Below are 27,913 nucleotides of genomic sequence, written 5' to 3' on the forward strand. Positions count from 1 at the left end.
GCGCGGCCGGGGAGGGCCGGGGGGAGGGCCGGAGCTGCCACGTCCTCGGCGGCGAGCGGCGGGCGGGCAGTGCAGCCCGCTCCTCAGCTCCACGTGTGGCGGCGGAGCGGGGAAGTTGCCGGCGGCCGGCGCTGCGGATCCAGCTCCTCTCCCGCCGCTGCCCGGCCCTTCCCGTCCCTTGGGAGAACGCAACTCCAAGTAAGGACACGCGGCGGCCCCGCTCCCGCCCGCTGTCCCGGCGGAGGCCGGTGGGTGCGGGAGGCGCTGGGAAGGGGACGGCCGGGAGCGCCGTGACGGGGCACGGGGCGAGCCCGCGGTGTCCCAGGAGAGCCGCGGGGCAGCGGGATCGGCTCCCGGGCGGGACAGCTTCCTGCGGACTTGGGCACCGGGCGCTCCGTCCCGCGGCCGGGGCGCCGCGGATCAGCCCGGAAAGTTTGGGAAGGCGGAGGGCGGGCAGGGAGCTGGGAGCCGGCCGGGATCGGCGGGAGGGAGCCGCCGCCGGGCCACGCTCCCGGCACTGCGTGTCAGTCCCCGGGAAGCTCCGCTGAGAGGCTAGCGAGGAAAAGAACTGCTCCAAAGACTCGCAGAAGACTTTGGGAGGTTTGTGTGTTGTTGCTTTTTTCTTTTTTTTTATCCGCTTAATTTCGATTCCTAATCGCTAGTGCAGTTGTGCCGGGAAACGACCGAGACCCGTTTAAGCAGGCTGTTGGAAATAAGAAAAAATAAATCTCAGGGACGCATTAAAGGTGACCCAAGAAAGAAAGAAAACAATCTATTCTGAGTGTAAAAACGTGGGGTTCATCTCTGTTTTAAAGCACCGTGCCTCTGTTAGTGCGTGTTTTGTCCCTGCGATGAGCTGTCATGAGTTCGGTGCATAGTTTTGCGTCTCTCCTTATTGTTAGTTACCTTAAAAAAAATTATTTTCTGCTCTGTTTCTAAACCGATTGTAGTTCAAACCTTTCTCTTATTTTCTCGACTGTTTTAAAATGTTCTCTTATCAGAGTGATTTCTATTCCGTGGTTCCTATCCTGCTTGAAATATGTATGGTATTTTTATCGGTCTGTGGGGTGGTGCCACCCTGGGTCGAACCTCTGGGGGTTTCCGTGTTCCTCTCAATTTTGAAAATTTGATTATCAGCTATTTTTAGCTTCGTTCAGAATTTCCTCCTTGAAATGAACTAGAAGTCTTACAGGAATTCCCTGATGCCCTGTTGAAAAAAAGTGAAATGAGTTTCTTGTTGGTACATTTTTAATAACTTTTTGCTCTCTCTCTCTCTCTCTCTCTTAATTGCCTTTTAATGGCCTGTTTATAACATACAGACCTCCTAAGATGAAGCTAAGAAGAAAACTGTTCTTAACCTTTGTTGATTTCGCTGATTTTTCTCAGATAAATGAACTGCTCCTGGCACAGAAATTTTAGCTGTTGGTTTCCCTCATGCTTTGTGGAAAATGTCGAAGGGGCATGTGCCAACAGGAGTTTTAGGTGAAGCTATCAAATACTGCCCAATATTTTGGGAGAACTAGGAACTACCTGTTTCTTTAGTCCATTTTCTAGCCTTGACTTGCATAGGTCTCCATTCTGCTCCTTGAGAGGGTTTTGGCAGAGCTGTTAGCCACAAATGCAGGGCAGTACAGAGGAGCATGGACAGCACTGGCAGACTTACAGGGATAAAGACGAGCGATTTGCAGAGCTGGGCAGCTTCAGACACTGCCAGGGTGGACACTGGAAAGCTCTCCTAGGGACTCCTGAGCACACATTACACCTTTTTGGGATATAATTGGTCTTCACAGTCTGATGGGACTGATATGTGTGAGACATCAGATATTCTGTATTTTTAAAAATCTAATAATGTTTTTCTATGCATTAAATTAACACAAATGCTTTTACATGTATATATATAAAATATACATGTACTGATTAGGTGATACAACCTATCTTATTGGATGGTAGATATCTTTGATGATGTGTAATGTGCAATGTGTAAAGTAATGCAGTTTCCTTGTTCGTTTTCACAAATTTTCCTTCTCTATCATCTTTCTCCCTTTCCTGTTACTTTGAAGACCAACAAGGCTTGTCCCAATGGTGGTGTTCCACCAAGAAGCAGTGGTGAGAAGCTGACTGAACTCCTCCATGAAGTCACAGGAGATGGGTCCTGATTCAGAAGGCAGCACTGCTGCCATGGGGACTATGCTCAGAGAGATACATTGATCTTTAGTAGTGCTGTCGGGGTTTGAAGGAGCTAACCATGAATTCTCTCTGCTGAATTGGACTGGGCTTTGCTTTTACTGCTACAGATGTGCTTCAGCTGCTCCCAAAGCCATCTGAGCCCTTTGAGAATGGATCTGGCATCTCATACAGGTCCAGGTGCCTCAGAATAAAATGATCTCTGTCTCCATACTAATCTCTCCATCATTCACTGCAAGAAGCATGCCTGGGTAGATTGACATCCATGACATGCAGTAGCAATTTGTGTTGCATGCCAATATAGATTTTTCTAATTTTTGATTCATTATGCAAATGCTGTCATGCTTTGAGAAGTTGTCCTGCAAAGAGACCTTGCCTTTTATCTTCTCTGGAGATCCTCAAGGCTGATGGCTGCCATCAGAGCAGTGGCAGGGCTGTAAGCCCACAAATTCTGTAACAAGTTGAGTTTGTTTTTTAAAGGGTAAAAGATCCTGTGGTGTCCATGATGCCATTTTGGGTTGCTTCTTTCTTGGTTTGTTTTGGTTTTTTGTTGGTTTTTAAAGTTTACTACATTATAGCAGTAACAGCTTCCAAGTAAGTCCTGCATACAGCTGAGAAGTTACCTGAGAAGTTACTTGAGAAGTTACCTTCCTTTCTGCTCATTGTGGGATCAAGTTATATGTTGGCAGATGTAGCCTGTGTGAGGATTTGCTGAGCTCTTAATCCTGTTTGTGGCTGATAGGTCATGCAAATATGGAAGGGCATCACTTTCAATATATAAAGGTCTTAACTGCTCTCTGCCTTAGCGAAGTGTGCTGTTAAAATGCTGTAATTGTTTTATCAGAATATACAGGCCATGAAGTTGTAGATGTAAAATCCGACAACAGTACAGACCACCTCACCCAACTTTTTTTTTTTTTTTTCCCCTTTATGGTTGCTTGTTTGGGTTTTTTGAGAGAAATATTTTTACTTGTTAAGACAAACCATAAAATAATTCCTGTAGGTAATAGAGGAACCAGGCTTTGTATATTGAGTGGGGAAAGCAGCCAGAGATGAGATATTTGTGAGCCCTTTGAGCACGTGTCTATCTTCAAGGGCTGAGAATGTGTGATAATATTCTCTGTTGTCTTTTGCCCTGTCACTAATTTAGTTTCAAGATAGGGATTTTTTTGGTCTTCTTTATCCTTCTTTGTTCGTTGTATTGTACACCCATTTTAGATACAAAGAAGTTAGTCCTACTTTCTTAAAAGTGTGAGCTTTTCTGACTACTGTTGTCATTAAAAATCCTGTAGAATTTCTCAAAAGGTAGGGCATGCCCCAATCAAATTCCTCTGCATTAGAGTTCTGAAAGTACAAGCATAATAATTTTAAGTATACGAGTGACTTGTCAGAGGGGTTATCTTTCCAGTCCATCAGTATGCTGGTCAAAACTTAATGGCAATGAAATAGAGTGCAGTGCAGCGAACTTTCCACTGCAGTTTCCAGTGAGTGTAGAAAACACCAGATTTTGCAATTCATGTATGCTATTTAAGTAGCTACTTCATTGATGGGGGCTGCATTATTTGGGCCAGAGGAGTTTACCTGTTTAGTTTTGTGGTGAGATTCTTTGGGGATAAAAAGCTGCTGAGCTAAGTACCCGCCTGCCTTCCTGTTTGCTCATCGGCTGGAGTAAAGGCATGCACAAGATAGGGACCTCACTTCCACCTTAACCAAGGTTTGGTGGGAGATGCTGATAAAACCAGAAACTGGAGCTGGATTCATAGGTGGAAAATGGAGGAGAAGTGATTTGTGACACTGACTTTTGCAGTATGCACGTCACTTGATAGGTTTCTCCTGAGTGGAGGTTGCTAACAGTGCCACCCTTGTATTTTCTCCTGTCTGTAAGAGCTGCTTCTGTGACCATAATGCAGTCTTTAACTGACTTATAAAAATGAAACACAATAATGTGGAAATTCAGTGGAAGTAACTTGAGTGTTTGGGTTATTTTTTTTTTTTTTCTTTAAATAGGTAGTAACAATAATGCTGGGGATTTTCCCAGTCCTCTGCAGGTGCCTGTTGACCTGAAGGTAAAGGGGCATAGCAGAGGAGTCTGACTGCATGCAGAGTGGGTGGGCTCTGATCTGCTCAGGTGGGTATTGACTTTCTGTGTTACAGCAGAGGGTCAGAGGAGACAGGTTTACAAGGTTTTGTGAAATGGCCTGATGCGTGGAAACAGGAATGCTGAAACTCATTATTTGACTTACCAAAGCCTGTGAACCAGGCTAGAATATGAACTCGTGACTGGTGCCCTAAGCCTTAGTGCCAGCTAACCTCTTTTCTGATCCCTTTCATGATTTTTATTTTATCTTATTTGGATTGCACATGTTTTCCATTCAACTTTTTCTCATGGTCCTTTTATTTGCACTGGTATTTTTCTTTCCTATTTACCCCCAGCTGTTCTGTGACAATTTGTCTGATTTTTTTTTTTATTGCATTGTTAGATTTTTCTCCTGTGCATGGCCTATGTTGTTTACATTTATGCTTCCTTTATGCATGTTCTTACATTTTTCTCCTTTTAACTCTTATCCTTAGAGGAACCAGTTTTACTCTTAGAGACCAGCCCTTTCTTATTGATTGCTGGCTGCTTTTATTGAAACTAATTTGCATTCTCTGCTCTTATTATGCTAGACAGAGGACTAGTGATTTTGAGTAAAGCTCTTTCTCAAAAGGGTTTGCTCAGAAATTGTCTCTATTTCACAAAAAGAGTGGAAAATAAAGAGCAACATCAGTGCAAAAGCTGCTTCTGCCTCAACCAATGTGTTTGTATCTTTGTCACATGAAGAGTAGGAAATGTGGCCTGCCCTGCTGTAGGCACAAATGACTCTTTCAGGCTGAAATGAGCTGGTGTGGTGAGGGGGAGTGCAGAATGATATGGCCTTATGTTTGCTTACATGGGCACCTCTTAGACTCTGGCAGTAACAAACCCAATCCGTTTGGATTGTGGCTGTGTTCTGCCTTTGTAATGCTGTGATTTATTTATTTATTTATTTATTTTCCATAGACTGCACTAAAAAATTATGAAGAATAAAGATGTACTACAGTTAAAGAGTTGAAGAGCTGTGTTTGCATGATGGTAAACTTGAGTTAAAAATGTTAAATGAGAGGAGGTGGCTGGTAGGCTTTAACTCTCAAAGTACCATCTGCCTTCAGATAGGCTCTTTTGAGAAGGGTCTCTAATAAGGCTCCTCAAGCCTTATTAGTTGCTAAGCATAAAAGCCCTTGTGTTTAGGTCATGTTGATCTGGGGCTTTGTATCATGCTGGAGGTATGGATAATCAGGGTTTGGATGTACTAGACTTCAGGGTGTATATCCCATCTCCTTCTCAGACTGCTTTTGGTTTAGAACTTGGTCTCACTGCTTTTTCACTCAGTGTCAGTTTGGTTTGACACCTTGGCTTTGCTTATATATTTGGAAAGGAGTTCTCTGACCATGGTACAGTGCTTAGTGTCAGGTCTGGAGGGGGAGGTGTGTTATATAAATCTGTTACCAAAACTCACTGTAGTATTTTGCCTCTCAAATGTTGGCTCTGAGCATGGCTGCTTACTGGTAATTATATGTCAGTAGCATAATTTTATCAGGATAGATCTTCTACTTGACTTTGACACCCAGCTAGAAGCATAACAAAAAGAAAGAAGGTGCAGGATGGAGTTTTTAAACCCTCAAACACAGATCAGGTACATGGCTGTCATGATACAAATAAGGCATGAGATCCCAGAGCCTTTTATTAGACTTACTGGTGCCAGTTTAAACTATGGCTCTAAGCCTGCAGTCATGCCACAAAAGGGCGCAGGAAGTTCGTCTGTGGTTAGTTGTCTTTGCAAATTTAGGTTTGCTCAGAAACCTATGCACTTACTGTGCTGGGTCTGGCCATCAACTCAACCCTCACAGCCTACTTTAAATGGAAAAACATACAGTTAAACTCTAGAATATTTTAGGACAAAAGCTGCAGGATAAATGTGTCTAAGTGGCTTGAGAGGTTTAGGTATTAATGCTATACAACATCAGAAAAACTTGAGTTTTCTGAATTCATAACTATTGCAGGAGAAGCTTGTATTTTTACTGTTCTAACCTCTGAAATATGTTTGAAGGCTTAGAGTCTTAGAGTTACTAGTGATGAAGTACTTTAAGATAGAGGAAAAGGCTGCATGCCAACTTTTTGCCTTAATGTTAGGGTTTGATACCATTACTCGAAAGTTTTGATGCTGGTTCTTGCTGCTGAATTATTATTTCAGTCTGCAGAGCAAATGGTTTCCCTCCATTGTTTAAATCTTTCCCACAGTTGTGAGAGAAATAGTTAAGAGTACAGGAAATGGTATCTGTAAAGTAAGATTTGAAATCTGATTGCCTGAACTACTGCTAAGTTTTTACATTTCTGAAAGTTGATGATGACTTAGTTATTTCTGTTGGTAATTTACTTAGCATGTTAAACTCATTGTACAGTAATCTCTATCAAACACACTTCTGCTTTTCTTTTAAATTGCATAATAAATTGAGGATGAGAAACAGAAATATCTGTATACCATCATTTTATTGTTTTTTTTCCTATGTCTTCCAGCTATAGCACTGTCTTCCTGAGTTGGGAGAAAGTGAAACCTTTCTGTTCTGTTTCCAAACAGAACAATATGCAGAAGCCAATAGCAGAAGTAGGAGTGAGAATCCATTTGACTTTTTAAATTCTTGCCTTTGTTAATAACTGGATGGGTTATTACTATTGAATATGATGTATTTTTTTAAAAAAAGAAAGTTACTGACTTTAGTATGTGCTTAAGGGAGGAGCAGAGGGAGTTTTCAAGCTCCCCTAAAGACCTTTAGGAATAAATATTTGGAATAGATTCAGTTACAAGTAGAAATAGTTGAGTTGGTTTGTGCATCTTAGCATTGATCTCCTCCTGAACTAATCACACCCCTCCTAACACATACACGGTTTAGCTATACAGTGCCTTGCAGTCTGACCTATACTTTCCTGCACACCCTTCCAAGTAATTAGACAGAAGCAGGATCTTCTGTGTAAGCCTTTGAGCTTTGTTATTTCCATGCTGTGCTCAGTGTAAAATGCAGTGCTGAGGGACTGGCCTTCAGACCAGCATCTGGAACTGCTTTGCATCTCATCCCCTCTGAACAGGAGTGAGGAGGATTGGGTCTGCCTGTGGTGCAGTGCCCTGTCATAACCCCATGTCTGGTTCTGGTAAATCAAAGCTGTTGACAGCTGGCTTAGCTGTTTTTTTCATGTTCTCTTTGGAGCAAGATAATCTTTAAGGTCCCTTCCAATCCAAACCATTTTATAATTCTCTGTGTATGTTCCTGAAATGCCTAAATTCCAGTGGTAGGTTAGTCCCAGCTATCCTTTGTGACTGACAAAATTTCTGTGTGGTTTGGGGAGGGATGTGATTTCTTTGGAGTGGTCTTTTTAAATTTTTTTTGTTCTGTGGTTTATTGTTTTGTTTTTTTAGTTGATTGTTTTGAGGTGTTTTGGGAAGAAAGTACCTGTGCAATTGCTGTTAAAGTTTTAACTTCTGGATATGTTTTGGGTTGTTTTTTTTTCCAATGTCTCACAGAACAGTGAAAAAAGAACCCCTGACCCCTAAAGCTTTTCTGCTTTATGTACTTCCTTGACATTTTCAAGCCCTTTGTGCTTTTGCAAGGATATAAACCTGGATATTTTATATATTCTGTGTTGCTGAACTAACTGGAAAATTTGGGGGTTTAAAAGATAGGAGCTTTGATAAATGCATTTTTCCCTTGTAATACTTTATCTGTATTCTCTGTGCTGGGCACTCCTGAAGGAGAAATTCAGTGTGAAGAGAGGTCTTGTGACAGTTTTGCCCTTAGCAACCCTTAGAAGCATAGGAGAGGAAGAATTAAAGGAAAGAGCTGCAGTGTGCAAAGTCTGAAGAATTAACATCAGTCCCTTCTTCATACACTGGAAAGAAAAGAGTTGACTGGAGGAAAGCTTTCCTGTGGTACTGGTAGAGAAGTACAGACAGTATTTGAGACCTAGTTAAGGCCTCACAAGCAGCAAAAGTATATCACACTGCAGAAGCTTTCTGGGTTGTGATCAGTGTAGTAAAATATAATTTAAGAAACAGTTAATAAAACGGGTATTCAGTTAGTTCACCAGCAAACTTCAAATATATTTGATAATTCCCATATAATACATTTCAAAATTATTCTTAAGCTTAACCTTCTTTTAATTTAAGAGAGTCATCATGGTAGAGTATACCACATTGCATATTTGCTGAACAGCATATACTATCTGGATAAGTGACTGAAAACTTTGCCATGTGGCATTTATTTGCTCCTTTATGCCAATTTTTTTTTTCTGTTTTTGTTTTTTTTCTTGTGAAATGAGTGGGTACAAACCTTTTGCTGAATATTTCCATCCATGTTTTTATCCATTGTGTGAAAATATGATGCTCTGTTACTAAAATCAAAAGAATCCCCAGGTTGCAGGCATATATTGTAATATTGTAAGCATTTTTTCCTGTAAGAATGACAGTGGATGCAAAGGTGTGTTTACCTTGAGGAGGGATATAGTTGCATTCCAAATAAATGCTGTTTATGAAAGTTTATTAGAAATTGTCTACAGGAGAGCGAACATTCAAGGATCAGTGTATATAACGTTTTCTTTGGAACATAACTTTGGTAAATATATTTTTAACGGTTGCTAATCTGTTTCCTGCCTAGGAAACCAAGGAAGTCAAAATGAAAAGGAGATTATGGAAATATTTGTTATTCAATGCTGTGTTGTTTCTCTGACTTCCATCTTCTACGCAGTTAGAAACTCTGCAGGAAAGGGATATGCGGCTTGTGTTGAAAACTTTCAGATTTCCTGTTTCTCTGGTCATGTAGGTTTCTGGCTGAGCAGGTTAACCATTACTGCTGGGTTGAATCTCTCCATATTTTCCTTAGCCCTGGAAAATTTTTGGTCTCCCCTGTTCCTGACCACCCTGGACAGTTGGCAGTCTCTACCATGCAGTCTCACAATACCAGCAGTGCAGTGGCACCAGCAATGTGCATGGAAGTCCCTCTGAATTCTGCTGTCAGTTATATTTCTTGTGAATAAAGTGTTTCAGAATTCCAGGGAGCCCTGAATATAAAGGTATCAATTATGTGTCAGCACAACAGCATCTGTCGTTGAAATTGGGTATCGTTTATTTGGCATCAGCATAGCAAAGATTTGGCTGACAGCCAGAGTGAAATATTCCAGCAGAAGCTGCTGCAACAGGAGCCATCTCAGAAGCAATTTGCTGAAATTCAGGTGCTCTAACATCATCTTTTAATAAATTCTTAAGACATGAGGGACCTTAAGCAAAAAGCCTTACATGTTCCACATTCTTGCCTACTGTTATTTCTTTCTCATGTCGAATTTTTTTTCATTATACCTCTCTTGGAAGAGATACATACAAGGTTCTAGGATGTATCTATCCTGTGATTTAATATACTTTTTTGGCTTCCCACTTCTTACTTCAAGATTGTTTACATGAAAGTTCCAAATGAAGGCAATCAGTGATGTCTGTTTTGGGGAAGCTTTGCTTAAGTGTGAAAGAGGCAAGGCTCTTAAAACAGGAGAGTAAGAAACTGCCCCTTGTAAAAGATGTGTGTTCTGGAGGTTTTGCATATTTTTTCTTTTCTGAATAACTTTGTCTCTTCTTTGCTTTTTCTTAGCTGTTTTTCTTAGAATTAAGTAAGTTTTGCATTCCCAAAGATGTAAGTCAAAACAGTAATTTCAGAAAGTTAAGAAACCCCCAAGTCTGTAACACATGCTTTTTGTCACAGACATAATAGCCATGGTTGAATAAGCATTTTCGCATATCTGTGGGAAATGGGGAACTCAAATGACTTCGTTTTTATGGATGATCATTATTGTATTTGAAGGAGGTGAAGAGGAAACTCTTTGATTTAATGATATAGCTTGTAATAGTCACCTGGTAGATTCTGATACCTATTTAAAAATGAAAGCAGGAAGATCAGAGTTAGAAAGGAGAAAATATAGCAGAAAGGCTCAGTATCTTGTAGCATATCCCAATGTTTACCTCAAGCCTTTTTAGTGACTCTGGGCTCCAAACAGTCCCCATCCCTTCATCAAGTTTTTCACTTGGGTCCTAAAAAAAACATCCTTTCCAGGAAAGCATTAAGAACAACACAGGGATAAAACTAGTTGGGAGAAAATGCACATTGGGTTTTCAGTGCTGGAGGAAAAGCTTGTAGAATAAAGATGAACTGGGTTTTTTTAAAGGTTTTTAGGTTTTGGGTTTTTTTGTGGGTTCCTCCCTTCCTCCGAGAGGTTTGAAGTCCTGTGAAGTTGAGCTTTTCTCAGAGGGGAGAGAACAGCAAAAGGGAGGGAGATCTATCATATTGTCTGCATTTTAAATGGACTGGTTTCTCAATAGTAAATAATGAATAGTAAATAGTAAATAATAAATAAATAGTAAATTTGGATTAGCTCTTCCGGCTCTCAAAAGAAATCACAAATCTAGAGTTAAGCAATGAAACCTCTTTAGGAAAATCAATGTAACCTCTATCTAAGCTCAATTTATTCAAGAGGTCGGCTTTGTTGCTGCCCTGGCATAGCTTGAATTTAATGATTAACCTCTTAATGACTGTACATGTAATTTACATCTGGTATTTTATATAAGCGTAAGCCAAGATGATAACAGAATGCTGTAATGAAACAATATGTGCTATTCTGGGAAAAATCTCATTCCAAATCCTGTATGCAGCATGCATCAGCCCCAGTGAAACTGAGAGAAGCCCATTAAGAAATCCGATTAGCTGTCTGCTCTCTAGGTGAGTTAAAATCTCTGTCCAGTGTGGTAATCAGTGATGTCTAACTGGTGGCTTATCTGAAATAGTGCTGTCGCCTTTTATAGAGGCGCCTCTCTTGCAGTTCCGCCTGGCTTGTGTATTCATTTCAGCCACGTAGAGCACTGAGCACCCAAGTGAGACCCTGTTATAAATTTTAAAATCCTCTTCAGAACTGAGGCCGGCACTGTCGTGTTCTGTTGTGTTGCCCTTTGTTCCAGCAGGTTTCCTGGTGAGATCTCCAGGTGCCATGTAAGGAGTAGCACACAAGAGAGGGGAGAGTGTGCTTTGTGTGAAGGCAGCATGGAAAAGTGCAGCATTAGGTTCAAGTTTCAAAGCAAAGTAATGTCAAGTACTAGTTAGTGTGCTTGTTCCAGCAATATTTTTCTACAGGTCAGAAGAAAAAAAAATGTATTTCGGGAAGAAATAATGGAAAATATTTCAAAAGTAGCTTTAGTTAATGCAGTAGCCTGTAAAGTCTAAATTGTTTTCCTGTTAAAATGCAGAATGTGAAGAAGGAAGTTCTAATGTCTGCAGTTTTTGATGTATTTTTTCTCCAGAAAATACATATCTGGTGTTCCTTCCATATCCATAGATGTTCGTGTCCGTGCGGAGACCTGGCTGAATGAAACCTGTGGAGTACTGCAATAGCAATGGAGATGAATTGCCACATGGGAACTGAACTTTTCATCAGCTCTTGCCACATAAATATAGTCCTGAATATTTTGAAGGTGTTATCTGTTGGTGATTGCTTCCCATCAGTGTTTGTTGATCTTCTATTCCTTTCACTTGGAGGGGGTGAATTTAGACTGCAGCAGTTTTGATAATTGGGGGTTTCTTAATTGTTGTATGCTCTTTGCTTGTGGGTTCCATTAAGTTACTGTGGTCTTGGCCAAACTTTGTACCTTATTTTGTATTTCATTCTATACTTGCTGTTTTGAAATATATTAATAGTGTCATTTCTGTTTAGGTTTATGAACAATTTTGATCTGTTTTTAGCATCCTCAGCTGATTGAAACTTCAGCTTGCCCTCAAGGAAAGTGAGGTGATACCTGTGGTACAGCATGATGGATAAGAGGTTATGCTTCACTCTCCCTGTTCTCAGAAATCTGCTTTGTAGTTGTAGTTCTAGTTTCAAATCTCGGTTAATTTGTGAAAAGAAATCTCACTTCTCTCTGGGAAAGAGGGGTAAGCAATGGCTGATGGCCTGTATCATAGGAGGAGTAAGCAGATCTGATGCCTCCAGGCCTTTGTAGAAAAAAGATGGTTCTCAGATTCCTGCTGGAGGTGGTGTATACTCAAAATGTGTTTTGAGGCGTCCTCACCTCAAAATGCACAGAATGTACTTGTTGATTCTCTAGGGTTTTGGAGACATATGCTCCAGGAGTATGGGTACAGTACACTTGGTATTATTTAGAATATTTAGGTTTTGTTCTGGTTAGTAAGAGGCTCTGTTAAGCCACTGACTGGTTTTCTGCTCAGATACTTAGTTTATTTCCCCCTCTGTGTTGAACCTCCATTCCTTTTCTCAGTGTCATCTCTTCTTCCCAGTTCAAATTGGTTACAGTTTTGGAGGAAATTAATATTTTCCTTTTCTTTACACTGACACCAGAAATTCAAAGGACAAAATTCCTCTTCTTCACTCTCAGGAGTGAAGTGTTATGTTATAGTACCCTTGGATTAAATATCGAGGTTGCTAATCTACTTCCTGGACTACAGTTTTTGTATAGAGGAACAGCTTGTTTGGAGCAGTATTTACAGAATCATTTCACTCACTATTTTCAAGTCAGTACTGCAACCTTATATAAGACAGTCTCCATCCACTTAACTCCAGGACAAATGTGGTGATTAATATTTATATAAAAGCTTTCATGTTTCCACAGTGAAATTGTCTCACTTTGAAAAGAAAAGGTGTCTTTTTCCCTGTCGACTTGGTGTGAAAAAGCTTGCAAAGGCTTCCAGCAGCACTGCATCCGAGACAGGCATCAGCAGAAGGACTGAGGTCATCTTTAATTCGGTATTTCATTTTGTGAAATTGCCTACTCCAAGAGAAATAAAACATTTACATGTATATTAACCAGTGTTTGCCAGCTCTTGGAATAAAGCCAGTTCTCTCAGGGCCAAACAAACGCTCTGAGTGAATGAGTAATAATCTGCAATTGTCACTCCTAATTTATGGATGAGTAGATAGAGCAATGTTTGCCATTTTAAGTTGTCCTATTCGCTTGAAAGACTAGAAATCATGATTAGCTGTTGGCTTGGAGTATCCATAGCATGTCTGTTCATAGCTGATTTACTCAGTATAGCTGTTGCAAAAGTTCAAGACCTCCCCACATGAGAAGAAGTAATTGTGAAAGAAGATGAGAACACATGAAGGTTACAGATGTTTTGGGACAATAATTTGGAGTCCACAGCCAGAAGATGAAGGATACATGGCATCTCCTCTTTGTAAATTACATGCAAGGTCTCCCTGTGCCTCATTTATTTTCTGAGGAAATCTCTGTCGTCATCTTCTCATGTTAAGAGAAAATTTAAAAATGGATTCCCAAGATGATGTCTGTATTGGCTTTTGTTGTTGATAAGTAAGAGGAAGCATGCAAGGCATGCTACTGATTATCTTGCAATGATGTTTCCTGTCTCCAAGCCTTTCTATTTGCTTAATTTTCCAACAAATGCAGTTAAAAACAGTTTTGGAAACTTTATTTTACACATTCATGAGCGTGCTTTTGTCATGAGGTTAACAGCAATCTTGCCATGATTAGAGTTAATAAAAACAGCAATCAGACTCTCTTTTGGTTGAGAAAGAGGTGTATTTTTAATGGGAATTCTTAAAATGCTACCTTATAAAGCCGGTATTATAGACTGCAGGGAGTGAAATAGCACAGCCCCTCTGGAGTAGGAGTTTATGGGAATGAGAATCACTCTTGAGATTAAATTGTCTGCAGAGTATCCTCTGAAGTCTTTCATGAGGTCTCCTGACTGTTTGTGGTGGAGGCTGCTCCATCACACATAAATTTGTAGGCAAGAGATAGCTGAGAAGTACGAACCTCGGCTGTCAGCCACTAAAAGCAAAGACACACAGTGCAGAGGTGAGATCTGTCACTGATGTCTGTCTTCTCTGATGGATGGACTCTTCCATCCACTTCTTTCAGTATTTTACTTGCATGCAGCTTTTCTTCTGTGTGCTGGTTTGTCTTTGTTTTCATTTTGTTTCTTTTTTTTTCCTGTGCACTAGGAGGCCTCTTCTGCACTTTCTGTCTGGGCTTCATTATCTTGCTCACCTACTTGTGCTGCATCATAACTTTTTTCTTCCTTTCCCCCCACTGCATTAAACTTCCTATCTGTCATCTTGTCAAATGAAATAACAGCAAGAGCAGTTGGTGTTGATGTTGTAGATACCAGGATGTCCACAGCCCAGGGTGCAGCCATTAATATTCTGTCTGTAAGCTGTGGAAGACAGACTCTGAAGAGGTGCCTAAGGACATGATTCCTCAGCCCCTCTTGAAAGGTCAGACATAGGACTTAACTTCTCTACTGTGTAGCCTTAGCTGTCACTTGGTGTTTGCAGGCACTTGGATAAGATTAAAAACTAATATATCCCTCTTTAGAGAGAAGGTCAAATAATACGTGATTCAAACCCTACATGTACTGGATCATGGCAGGAACCTTTAAACACCCGTTCCCTGCACATGCACAGCTCCCAAAACCATCCGTGAGCCTCAGTGCTGACTTGACTTCCACTGTTGGGGTTCCAGGAGCAACTTGATTTGATTGTTGAGTGTCTGCTTTTGAATTGACAAGAGGGATCTACTGAATATTCCGGTAGAATTATATATATATATAGATATACACATATCAAATCTGGCTGGTTCAAACAAGGAAGCAAAATAAGTTGTATTTTTAAGAGCTGGTCTTAATAAAAATAGGGGGATGGGGAGAACTAACTGTACCACAATACAAACAAAAAAAAACCCCAAACAAAACACAAAAGAAAAAAACCCAAACAAACCTAACAAAAAAGCAACACCCCAAAGAGGAAAAAAACCACCAAATTACCCAGCAGCTTGGAGCAATATTTCATGAAATTGCTTTAAAATATGAAACTATTAAGATTAATCCAAATCAGTCTATGCAGAGTAAGATAGATAGATATGTGCTTAGATCTCAGCAGCAGCAGGTGCTTGCAGTATTATAAATAGAAAGCAATACAAATTGAGGTGCTTATTAAATTTGCCTTTATGATGCTTTGAAGAATTGCCCTATAACAGAAAAGAAAAATTACCAGAGGCTCTGGATTAGAAGGATGACTTAAATAGCTGTGCTGCCAAAGGAAACAGAACATAAACTAAAATAAGTGATAGACTTGTTCAGAAAAGGTTATCTAACAGTGATTTGTCTCTAGCATGGAGTGGTTGGCCAAGAGCTTTGGATGGATGGGATTGAACACAGGAGGGCTTAATTTTTTTCATCAGTTTTAATACAGTATTGAGTTTTAGTATGTTTTCCAGGAGATTGCACTGTAATCCTTTCTAGCACTTGTATTTCTGAGGTTTTTCCTTGTTTCCCTCTTCTTCTTCCCCCAGCTGACAAGACCTAATTCTGAAGGAAACGTTCATGTTTGTGAAATGGACTCGTTCAGAATTTTTGCAGCCTTTTTGGATAAGGCCATGGTGAGGATCCTGTGTCTTATTCAGAACTTTCTAATATTCTTGAAACACTGTAGGGCCTCCACAGAAAAGTGACTGAGCATAGCAGCTAAGGAATTGTCAAGTAAACCAGATCAGAGCAACAGGCTCAACTGGAAGACCAATAAAAATAGATCAAAATCTGCAATGTTTTTTTCTTTTACAAGATACTCAAATTGATTTAATTTGGCAGGGAGCATACCAGCAAATCTTAGCATGGGAAAATAAATGTGTTGGGGAGGAGTGGATTGCTCTGTGTAAGATCTGCTAGCCTAGCTTTTAATAACAAAGCACAGGTATCCTTGATGACAGAAAGAAGGACGGCAGTGGCACAGTGTTGGTCCTGCACCCTTCTCGTTGGGTCACTGTCTTGGAAAATGCCTGCCACAGAAAGAGCAAGGTTGGAAATGGTGATAACATGTTGATATGCAGAATGAATCATTATCACTGAGTGAAGGGGGAAAGGGAACTCTTGTAGACAACTGGACTTCTGGCATCCATACCCAGATCTCCCTGGCCCTGCATGCCTGGGCTTATACAAAGGGCTGGTGTGCCATACCAAGCATTCAGTATTTTAGCTATCATTAGGAAATCAGTTCCAGCCTTAGGAGTTGCAGGAAAAGGATGGCTAAGGCAGTGCACAAGCATGACTACCCTTGGAAAACAGCATCAGGGAGTGAAGCTTAGTCTTGCACTGAGCTTACAGGGGTTAATGCAGTATCTTGTGTCACTGGTGACTCTGAGAGCGCAGTGAATGTAGCAGATTGCTTTAAAAATAACCCGAGTGAAAAAGGGACTAAATGAGAAAGGTGAATGTGACTAGTGTTGCATAGGAGAAGGTGATGTTTTGGTCTTGGTAAGTGCTTTAAAAGGAGGTCACTTGTACTGGTACTGTGTTGAACTGTGGTACTGATCAATAGTTGTTTGCTGAGTGTTGTAGAAGAACTTCTGAGACATCCTATTCTGACTACCTGGGCTTGCTCATAATGGACTCTGTTAACACATGTCTCCACAGCATTTACTTTTGCTTCCTAGTTTTTGAGCTGGGGGAAAGTCTTGGCAGTAGAACTGTAAATAAGAATATATAAATATGTGGTGCAAGAACCAGTGTTGCAGAGCTGATGAGGCAAAACAGGTTTGTGTTTATAGGGTGCCTTTGCTGAGGAATTCCCTTTGGTTAGATTGTGCAAAACCTTCTTCTTTCTGTTTGTAATTTTATTAAGTCTTAATTAAACTTTCTGCATTTAAATTAGTTTACATTAATGTCACACTGTCTTATTATTGACAGACACTAACAGGGACTTGATCAGCCTAATCCAGCTGTATGTAATTATGTGCCTTCCCCTTAAATAATTGCAAAGAGTCTATCAATCATGGCAGGAAAGCCGACTGCTTTATTACAATGTGGGATTGTTTAGTGAAATGTAATAAGACTTCAGATTTAAGCTGGGGAGTAAACAGAATAAGCTTTTACTGAGACCAGTAGTAGGAACAAAAACTTCCCCACCCATCCTGTGTTGTAAGTCTCAGTTCTTATCTTCCCTCCCCCCACCTCCCTTCAAAAAAAAGGTGTCCTGATTGCATTGTTTTCACGCTGATGTTAAGAACATTTCTGTACCTGAAAGGAATTTGGGAAAGGTGTAGATTTCTGGCTGATGGATGAAGAGCTCTAGCCTAAACCTGTAGTGCTCTTCTAATGTAAGGTGGAGGCTTTTATTTCATTCATTGATAACTTGATTATCCAGATCAAATGTGAGCGTGTAGAAAGCAGCAGCAGAGGTGGGAATGAAATCTGCGAAATGGCAGCACTGCATAAGCTCTAAAATAAAGCTTGGAAAGCGAGTAAGGAGGGGAGTAACAGGTGCCCACTTCATCGATTGTATTTGGGTCGATTTCTGTGTGATTTAGTTACTCTCCAGTGTCATGAAGACCTTCCCTGGCACATGTAGAAGCAGGGAGAGACAGGCATGTTGCCAGCAGTCTTTCCTCAACCTCCTACTGGAAAACTATCTGTGCCAAGAAAAGCTTGAAAAACCAGAACTTCAGACAAGCCCCAAAGGGGATGAGTTTGAGATCTGAACCCCTCATTCAGTGTGTTCTGACATTCCATCAGGCTTGCTTTAAATCTGTGAATACTCAAAGATACTGTATAAAATAAAATGGTAAGTGGTGTTGTGAGTGCAGCGCTGTGCATTTTCCCTGTGGGATCCCTGGGGGTTTCAGGAGCCCAGGTGAACATCCATCTTGCTTATTCCTGTGCCAGATAGTTCTGTATGTTTGAGCTAGAAGAGCAAGATTTCCCTTTGTGCCATCTGAAGAAACAAACTGTTTCACAATTAGTTTTGATCCAGCATACACAGATTGTCCTGTGGTCAGGAAGTACACATTTCTGGATGTTCTAGATTTGTGCTATCTTGGGACAGTTCTTCCAGCTTTTCTATCAGTCACTGCATCCTTCCCCTCTCCAGTGCATACACAGGTGTACACAGACACACCTGCTGCCCAGGCTCAGCTCTTGCCTCTGTGGTTTCTGTGGTTTTAGATTTAACATTCCCTTCTTCCTTGCTGTGGGCAAGGATTTTCTGCCTGCCAGTCTTCAGCCTGGACTGAGTTTTCAGTCCCGAAGTTTTAAAGACAGTAGAATTGTAGTGGAAAGCAGTGACAGTCCCTCAGCTCTCCTGTTTGCATTATGAAACTGTAACATCAGGCTTTGGACTTTCTGGCATTGTGCCTGGCACATGCCTCGGGGATCTGTCTCAAAGGTGTTCATAGTGATGCTGTCTCAGAGTGACTGTGTTGGGAACCCCTTAGTTTGAACAGCGGAGGCAACAACCAGACCTCATATAGATAAAGAGTGTTTCCCATCCAGGTCGTCATCGTTTCAGGAGATGAGCACTGCTACCCTCTGGTGACAGTTCAGCTTGAGGTGTGAGCAGTGACATTCGAGATTTGGGTGGGCTGACGCAGCTGGACTGGAAAACAGAAACATTGTTTTCACACCAGATTCCTGTTGCTGACCCTTCTGGCAGATGCCAGAGGTTGGTCTGGAAAAGCAGCACTTCAATTTTGAGAAATTCTTACACTAGTGACCAGTTTATTATTTATTTAGTGTAGCTGTTTAGAAACTGACTAGATTTCTGTAAATACACTGTAAAGATAAATGTTTTGTATCCAAAGGAGCCTTGTCAGGAGCAGCTGAGAAAATTACCTTTTATGAAATCAGCTGAGCAAACACATAATATCAAGTCATATGCTAGATGTTGTGGTTTACTGCATTTATGTGCGAGATCATCTGTATATGTAGAGATGCAGAATGGCAAGCTCTTCTTTTACAGCCTCCCCTAGGAATTTAATTCATGCAGTGGCAGAAATGACATGTTTATTTTTCTTGTGTTTTCAGTAAACATTAGTTGTATTTCTACATTGGACTGCCTGTTGGAAAAGTTGTCTTGATGCTGGTTCTCTACCAGGGAAAATACAGGTTATTTATCCACTTGTGCAAAAAACTTTGCATGGAGCAAAAGAACTCGCCTCTTTATTTATTTTGTTTAAATTGCATTCTGCTCAGTTTCTTTGCTGTATTCAGGGCAGATAGGATGGCACCGCACATCACCTAGCCTCTGTTTAACAATGTCTCCCCAAATGCAGAGATCTGCAGCTCTTTGTTTCCAGTCGAGGTTGCTTGCTATACCCAAGTCCTTAGAATTGTGAGAGTCATATGGAAATAGCTTTCTGCTTTGGCGGCCTTGCTCTCTCTGACTTTCTGGCAGCATTCAGTGATGGCTTTCATTTTCCAAATGCTGTGAGTAGTTTGGAGACTCTCAAAGCTGCATTTACAGTAAATGTGATGTTGCAGTAATGATGGGTCAATTCAGCTTTAGAAAAAAAGCCACCACCTCTCACTAAAAAATAATGTTACACTGACTTCAAACAGAATCTTAATAGTTCCATATTGCTACGTGTATAATTAAAAGCTTTCACCTTTGAAAAAAGGGTTCTTTTTATTTGCTAATTGTAATTCCTTGCTACAGTCAAATAGACTGAGGTAATTTTTTATGATATTAAGAATTGGCCTCATGCTGTAACGTGAAAATCCATTTTTCACAGAGCAAAAATTTTTCTCTTAATGCTTTTCTTCATTTTTAGCAGACTCTGAAATCATGACAGTGTCACTGAAAGAGAAGATTTCAAATTTAGCTTAGGAAGCATTATCTTTTAAGTATGCATCAATTCTGCTGTGCAGCTTCAGTTTAAAAGGAGTGGGTGGTCCGGAGCATTTTGATCACGGAAAAGGAAAGTTATTTTTTTGGCTGTTGCTGCAGTCATTGCTCATTATGTTAGGGGATGGCTTGTACAAATTAAAAATTGGGGGTTTTTTAAGCAATTGACAATAAGTTCCCCTCTTTAGTGGTTCCTCTAGAACTGTGTTCCAGTACCATAAGAAGCTTTCCTGTGGCTGGAATATTCACTTCATCGTGGAGCTGCTTTTGTGTTGCTCAGAGTGGGTTGTCCAGGGAGATTGGGAGAGGGATGGAGGATGTGACTTGGAATGAAGTGTTTTGCCAATCTTTTGGGCAGGCCTTGACTTTAGGGTTCAGAACTCAGTCAAATTGGCAAAACTTTACTCTGTCTCTCACACAAGTGATTACATAGAAGCAGTCAAATAATGAAGATTTTTTTCAAACTATAATTTTATGTTTATTAAAAATTAAGTGTAACAATTGTGCTTCAATGTGATGGAAATACTGCTGGACATTTACTACTGCAGTTGCCTAAAAACTGTTAAGAGGCTTTTTTGCCTCTTTTTCTCCCCATGCAGCTTCCTGCATAGAGCCAGGCTTCTAAGGCACTGGTGCCTAACGGGTCTGGCACAAACACAGGGGGCAGGTTTAGCTTCTGTCTCTGCATGGGATATGGGTGCAAACTGGTCCAAGTGCTGCTGCATGTTCTGCGTGGATAATAGCCACACAAAGTGATGAAAATGTTCTCCAGAGAAGATGTAAGGGTTGTTATGTTTTGCATATCTGCCAGAAGTAAAATGTGAGGTAAAATAGAGTTGGACCTTGGTGGATGGAAAGGCTGTGTACAGAACTGTTCCCTGGAGACCTCATCTAGAGCTCCATGCACTGGTATTCCTGCTTGTACATCTGTTGCAGACTCCAACTGAAATATTTTTCAAAATTCTGATTTAGCTGCATGTCTAATCTGGCCAAATCACCTTAGAAATTGGTGGTCTTGCTGAAGCTATTCCTACAATGGCCAGACTGTAGAATTACAGTAAGGAAAATTTCCGATCAAAAAAAGAATGTCAAATAGACCATAGCACTAAGTGCCACATCCAGTCTTACCTTAAACACCTCCAGGAACTGTGACTCCACCTCCCTGGGCAGCCTTTATGTCACCTCCTCTTTCCAGCTCTTGGGGCCAATGGTTCTTCCACCCTCTGTGCAGCAGCTCTGGCTGCATGACCTTGAAGTAATCAGCCTAGTAGTAAGAATAAGTAACAAGCTGATAAGTTTGTTGGTTTGGGTTCTTCTCAACTCTGATGCTGGTGTGTCTTGGTGATAGGGAACTACTGGCTTGGGGGCTTTTTATGCTCAAATAATCTGAAGAGTATTGTCTGCTTAGATGTCTTGTGTTTTTTTTTTCCAACTGCTGGCAGGCTGTCTGAATGCTCTGTGTCCAGATTGTCTGCTGGTTTCTTGTTTGATTTTATTTTTAATGTCTCAGTAACATCCATACCCCTAAGGGAAAATTTAAATTATAAAAATTAATTCCTGTCAGATAATTTGTTTGAATTTCAAGTTGTTTTGGTGTTCCAGGCGTGTTGCAGTGTCGGTAGCAGGATCATGAAGCCAGGTTGAGTTAAATTGGCTTGCATACACTTGTAATTTTGGAGGAAAATTAGTCAGTTGAACATGGTTAATACATTCATGCTGTAAGGCTGGTGATAATAAGTTCTTTAGACATTGAGACATGCAATTACCCTAAGTGCAGATAAACAAAATCTTTTGTGCACATGTTGCATGTGGAAGGATATGCAAATTTGCAATACTCCATGAGCACTGGTGTATCCTGAATCAAGACTGCATTCAAGACTTGCAGGAATAGCCTTGTGTGGTGTGAGGAGCTTTTAACTGCAGGCTACTGAAGTTAATTTTACCAAAAACAAGAGATAACAGACTGGCACAGGTGTGGTTGGAAGATTGTTGGTATATTTTGAAGGATATCAGTCCCTACCAGTTCCACTACAGCCTTTTGGTATAAAATTATCCCTGCTTAGCCACAATTGACTTGGTCTAAGATGCTGGCAAATACTTCAGCATTGGTATGAGTGACTTCAGTGACTCAGTCCACCAATTCATGTTTTTATGTTTTTATATTAGCTCTGCAGAAACAGTTCATAGTAACTTAACCCAGAAGACAGAATGAGGAACACTTTTGTATATAAAAAAACATGTTGATGATGGGCAAAGGGGAATGTAATTGCTCTAGCAGGCAACCCAGAATACTAAATTAGTGAATCTGTACTACGTTGAAGAACGGTGTTTCTCCTCAGTAGCCTGATTTTTTTTTACTGTTTTTTTCTCCTGGAAACCTTAGCTCTTCAGTATCAAGCTGGGGTAGGCTTTGTGACATGGGCATATCAAACAACTTTACCAAGTCAACACTCATTTTCTTGAATTGGCAATCAAGATTGTTTCTTTCTAGCCAGCAGGTTTCTGCTTTTTGGGAAAACTTTCCTATAGTGAATTTAAAAATAGCTTCATCACCCCATGTAATTTTATTATCGAATTTTAAATTTCAAAATTGATAAAAGTTAAGTGAAATTACCATGTCTGGCTAGTGCCAGGCTGCTGTCATAGTGTTGTGGACTACAGGTATGTCACTTTGCCAGAATGTTAATCCCTTCTGTTGGTGTTCTACTTGTGTCCCAGCTGAGGAAATTTCTGGCTTTCCAGTTAAGGCAGTTGTAGAACCAGTCTGGTGATCACTTTCCCTCTTGGCAGATGTTTGGGCCCATTGAGCAGTTAATACCCATGGGAAGTAGCCTTAGGGGGATGGGATGTGTGCAGCCTCTGGCAGTGAGCCCTCCTCTGTTCAGGGGACTGGTATGGGCAGGAGACTCAGCTTCTGTCTGAGGAGAAAAGGTGAGCTTCCAGTTTTTCTGCAGCTGGTCCAAAGTTCGAGTTTGCACAAGACTGAAGAACCTGTGGGACATCACCTTCTCATTGACCTTTTGATAGTGGCTGCTCTGCAATGGTTTAAATGAGCAGTGCTAATGAGACTGTTAATTACACCCATCCCAGTGCTGTATTACTTACTTCCTCTCTTCACTGGCATTCAGCATTCCCAGAGCACAAGCAGGGTGGTTGCTGGCTGGGGGAGGATGTAGCTCAGTAATGTCAGATAATTTGTTCTCATGGACTGTGCATGCCACAGGGAACAAGACCCTAATGTTGTAATCCTGCCCCTGTCACTGTGTTGATGTGCTTTATGGATCTGTTTCTTGCTTCCCATAATTTTTGGTAGCCAGTGAAGTCCACAGGGGCTGGTAAAAGGCTTGGCAGTGTAAAGCACTCTGAATATGCTTGTACAGCATGGGCTGTAGAGTTTCCTCATATCCAGCTGAGTTTTTCAAGGCTGTTTCATTCCAGGATGAACATAGCAGAATTGACAACATCCTGGACTTGTCCTGTGGGAAAGTGTTGTTTCTTGCAGTAACTGTCCATCCTGGCAGTCACATCTGGGCACCTGGTGCTAGCAGGACCCTGGCAGCAACTTGCAGAGATTCACCACTTCCATTTTATGGTTCATTTAAGATGAACCCTAAGGCTCATTTCTCTGAAAACTCTGGGTCAGTTTCTGAGTGAGTCCATCTCTGCCAGTAGCAAAGCCAAGTAACGCAGTCTACTGGAAATGTATTTGGAGACTGATGCCAGATTCCCAAACTGGAGAGTGTCAGCTTGCAATTCAAGTGGTGCTGACGTTTGCGGGAAGGCTTTCAGTTCTAAGCTGTCAGATGTTAGCCAGTCTGTGTAATTAACTTGGTATAATTCTGCTTCAGAATGAAATATCCATTCGAAAGAGACTTAAAAAAGCCATCCTGATGTTTTTAATGTGTGGGTAGTAAGCGATGCTGCACAGAGCAAGGCATACATTTATTGTTAGAGAGATTGGTTTCATGGCAACTCCTCTTTGTTATTGTGGTACACAGAAAGTCCCAGAGGCTTTTACTGTCCATCACTTCTTGGGTCTTGTGGGTAAATCAGATACAAAACCTGCAGACATACATTAACAGTGGAAATATAAAATAATACCAAAATACACTCTGAAATGCTCTAGTTGGCTAATTATCCCAAAGGACAAATGTAAAACTTTATTTTCCATAGTAGTTTTTTAAGAGTTTGGTAATAAATCTTGTGAGCAGAGCAGGAGAGGGAATGGAAATGGAAGGAGTAAAAAATCTGTTTTGCCCCAGAGGAAATTCAGGAGTGAGTTAGAGAAGTGGTAACACCAAACCAGAAGCCCGTGGCTTGCAGGTCCACCATGAGTCAGGAAGAGTTGAGGATTTGCTGAGAAGAAAGTTATGGAAGTTTAGAAATTACGTAGCCCATTTGATTAAAAGATGGGAACAAGGTATTGTGTGTAGTTGCTCCATCCAATTCCTGTTTACCTCCCCATCATGAAGTTCATTGACCACTTCTGATCTCTAAATCTGTTATGTATTTTGATTCTAATGCTGTACCATGTAGGAAGAATTGATTCTTCTTAAGACATGAATTTTATTGTTTTCTCTTTTGAAAAATATCCTAGGCACCAAAGTTCCCCGTTTGTGCTTTGTTAAAACCAAAATGAAGGGTTTGCCTCAGAGTGCGAGCTGTATTTGCAAAGTTTATGGTCAAAAAACAACCTCCTGAAAGATGTATAGGCAGGGGATACAGAATTGAGGAAGCCAGCTGAACACTGAGATCATGTCATGCTTGAGCCTTTTTTTTTGTTGGGAGTGGAGTTTTTATTGTTGTTTCGGTTTTGTTTATTTGTTTAGATTGCATCCAGGATGGACCATATAAAGCTAAAAGTATTGATTCTTTGCCTTATTGCTGGTTTTCTAGTGCCACAGGCTTGCTATGGTAGTCTGGTTGCTTCCATCAGTTCAAGTTTAGCAGAGTTATTCCACATTGTACTTTAAATGATGCAAAATAATTGCCTGGATGAGATTCACAGCAGGCAGGTTGAGAGAAAGGATGTGAAAAAGGATGAAAAGTCCTTTGTAGCTGCACATAACCTCTAGGTGAGGATTTTTGTTTTGTATGTGAGTGTTTTTAGTTCCGTTTTGCTTTTGTGATCCGGCTGACAAATGAGATTGAGTGGTAATACCAAAAGAAAGTACTACACTCTCAGTGAAACCTCTTCTTGTTTTTTAAAAAAGTAGTCATAAGACAACTTGTAGCATCAACCAGAGATGACACATCAAGAGGAAATCGTGTCTGGGGTGAACTGAGCTTTGCACCTTTGCTTGTTGACGTATGTTCCTCACCTACAGCAGCACATTAAAATCTTTACATTTGGATATAAAGAAGGGAAAGAAAAGAGGAAGTTATAGTAACCCACTAATTTCTACATACATTTTATTCTGAGTATATTAGAGTGATGGAAAAACCTGAGTTCATCATTTACTTAAATTCAGCTCAGTATTTGATACCAGTAATTATTACCTTCCAAATCTGTTTATTTACTTGTGGCCTGTGTCCAGCTGTTGTGCCAGGGCAGAACTGGGGGATGTGATAGAGAAAAATATAACCAATGGCTGGCATCCACCCTTACTGCACAGTCAGGGAATTGCACAGCTCTAGGCAGATCAGGGGCAAAAAAACTTTGGCTATGGAAATACTAAGCCCCTACTGACTCATTTCAGAGAGGCTTTCGTACTGTGCTGTGTTTTTGTTTCTCTCACTTTGTAGATACTTCTGTATTTAAAAATTGTCTAGGAGATGCTTTCGAACAACTACCTTCTTCTTTATTGATGACTGCTTGTCTACACCAGTGGTTTGTTAGCAGACTCATTATCGCTTGGGCTTCTTTTCTGTCATCAATGACAGCTGCAATAAGAGTGACAGCACTGAGTGATGTTATGATTTAGATTTCTTGTGTGGCAGCAGAAACAGAAGTATTAAATTAAGCAGATTTTTCTCCACATTTCTTCCTGTTGGAGTATCCTTTATGCCAGTAATTACCTGTTGTGGATGATAAATGCTTGTGGCAGGGTGTGTGCTTGCCCCTCCTTATTCTGCAGGTTTGTGGGAGCCACAGCCCCTGAGCAGAGAGCCTCCTGCTGTTTCAAGAAGGGGCAGCTTGAACCCTGTGTTGATGCAAGACTAATTCAGGTTATTTTCATTAGGATTCTAGTTGTGTTACCTTGTTTGCCTTGGAGGATAAAATGTAGGGTGCTGGGCTTTGTTTCTGGCTTAACAGAGTACAAGTTCAGGGCTCTTGGACTGATACACACCATGACAAACTACTCTGGTTTTTATGGGGAAAGTGTTATGGGGATGAGCTGAACTCCATGATTTTGTTTCCTTGGAAGAAGTTGCATTAGTGTCCATTGGATGAAAGATTTACCAAGTGTAGCTGCAAATGTTTTTGATGACTGGAATATGTGTAGATCTTGCTCAAGAGAATTGTTTTCTTTCTTTTGCAGTTTCTTGCACAGCCAGCCACTCAACAGAAAAGAATTCTTCAGCCTCTTGTTTCAAAAGACCTTGGACAATCTTCTGCTGTTTCACTCCCTTTGGTCCCTCACTTCAGCAATAAAAAGATCCAAAGAGGAGGATGAGGCAGCTTAGAGGAAAACCTAAAAAAGAGACCTCCAAAGATAAAAAGGAGAGAAAACAGGCAATGCAAGAGGCCCGGCAACAAATCACCACCGTGGTGCTTCCCACACTGGCTGTCGTAGTACTGCTGATTGTTGTGTTTGTTTATGTAGCGACTCGTCCAAATACAACTGAATGATGCAGCTTTTCAGACTCCCTAGCTTTGGGATATTAATTTTACCAAGAGCCAAAAGGAACACTCTGCCACTCTTTTAGTACTTTGCAAAGGATCTTGCTGGTATTTTCAGTCTTTCTCTTGGCTACAGTCCCACAGATTCTCTTTAGGAATGTAACATAAAACGTATTAGTGAATGTGCCAGTACGTTTTATGGTCGAGTTATGTGCCTTTCAGACTTTTAAAAATGGTGTTTTTCTTAAAGCTGTTTGAAGCTCTATATTGTAAAAGGAAATCGTGTTCTGCTATAAATTTGTAAAAAATCAGCTTTCAGCTTTTATCACTGTTATGGATAATGTTGCTCCCATGAGCTCTTGTATGTCTATTTCAGAACTTCCAAAGAAGTACATTTCTTCTTTGTACTTAATGTCATATGAAGTGCTTTGATTCAGAAAGGATATATTTATTTTTTGAATAAAAGAAGTCTTACTTGGAATCTTCAAATTATTTTGCAAAAAAAAATGTGACATTGTGAAAGCCTACATTGTGTAATAATTTTTTCATCAACCACTATATAGTTCACTCAAAAAGAATTTCTTTTTGGTGCGGGATGCCAACATGCAAAGTGAATACTTCAGGATGGGATCTTGCAGAATTTGGACAGGGAGATTCTGCCACATTATGGTGAAGTAACTAGTAACAAACTACATAAACGCAGATAGTTTCTTATCTGAATGTTCAATATTTGAAACTGTGTAAGTGGCAATAAAAAGGTGGTTTGGCATACAGCTCTTGATTATTTATTAAGACGGGGAAAAGTAACAGTGTAACCTTGATCTCTGATCTGTTTGCTGAAGTGAGCTGCTGTCCTGTGACATGCCCCCATCCCCTCATTGGAAGGAAGCTGTGAGCACAGCTTGGCCAGTTTAATTTTAGGAAATTAAGCTACAAATTCTCATGAAAATGCCTCAATGACCCTGTATTCTAGTACAGCCCTTTCTCATCCAAGTATTTTAAGGCACTCGATAGGCATTAACCTTCGGAAGGTTTTGGGAAAGGAGATTGAAAACTCTTCACTGCTGCTTAAGTGCAGGCCAGGCAAGGAAGAACATGATGCTATAATGCACTGGTGCACGGCAGGAAATACTTCTGTGCTGAAAGTTAAAGATCCCTTGAGTCTTTCCCTCATGTGTAGTCTTTTGGCTCAGGGATAG

General features: G+C 40.6%; 1 protein-coding gene across 13 annotated transcripts; it reads left to right on the plus strand.

Moving 5' to 3' along the window:
• On the plus strand, window positions 1-27,487 carry SMCO4 (single-pass membrane protein with coiled-coil domains 4). Of its 13 annotated transcripts, XR_004498334.1 has the most exons (9): window positions 1-198; window positions 4,192-4,312; window positions 10,944-11,010; window positions 11,621-11,756; window positions 11,996-12,103; window positions 12,909-13,042; window positions 14,421-14,533; window positions 15,609-15,695; window positions 26,413-27,487. XR_004498334.1 is itself a non-coding variant. In XM_015621850.3 (3 exons), exon 3 carries the CDS (start codon window positions 26,544-26,546, stop codon window positions 26,721-26,723), a length of 180 nt encoding a protein of 59 aa, XP_015477336.1. In that variant the 5' UTR covers window positions 14,421-14,533; window positions 15,609-15,695; window positions 26,413-26,543; the 3' UTR covers window positions 26,724-27,487. The 13 variants fall into 13 exon arrangements, 1 of the variants encoding a protein (XP_015477336.1); XR_004498360.1 differs by lacking the exon at window positions 10,944-11,010; XR_004498333.1 differs by lacking the exon at window positions 4,192-4,312 and having other exon boundaries at window positions 3-198.
• Window positions 27,488-27,913: the final 426 nt, after the last annotated feature.

Source organism: Parus major, chromosome 1 (assembly GCF_001522545.3).
Source record: "Parus major isolate Abel chromosome 1, Parus_major1.1, whole genome shotgun sequence".
Classification (NCBI taxonomy): Eukaryota; Metazoa; Chordata; class Aves; order Passeriformes; family Paridae; genus Parus; species Parus major.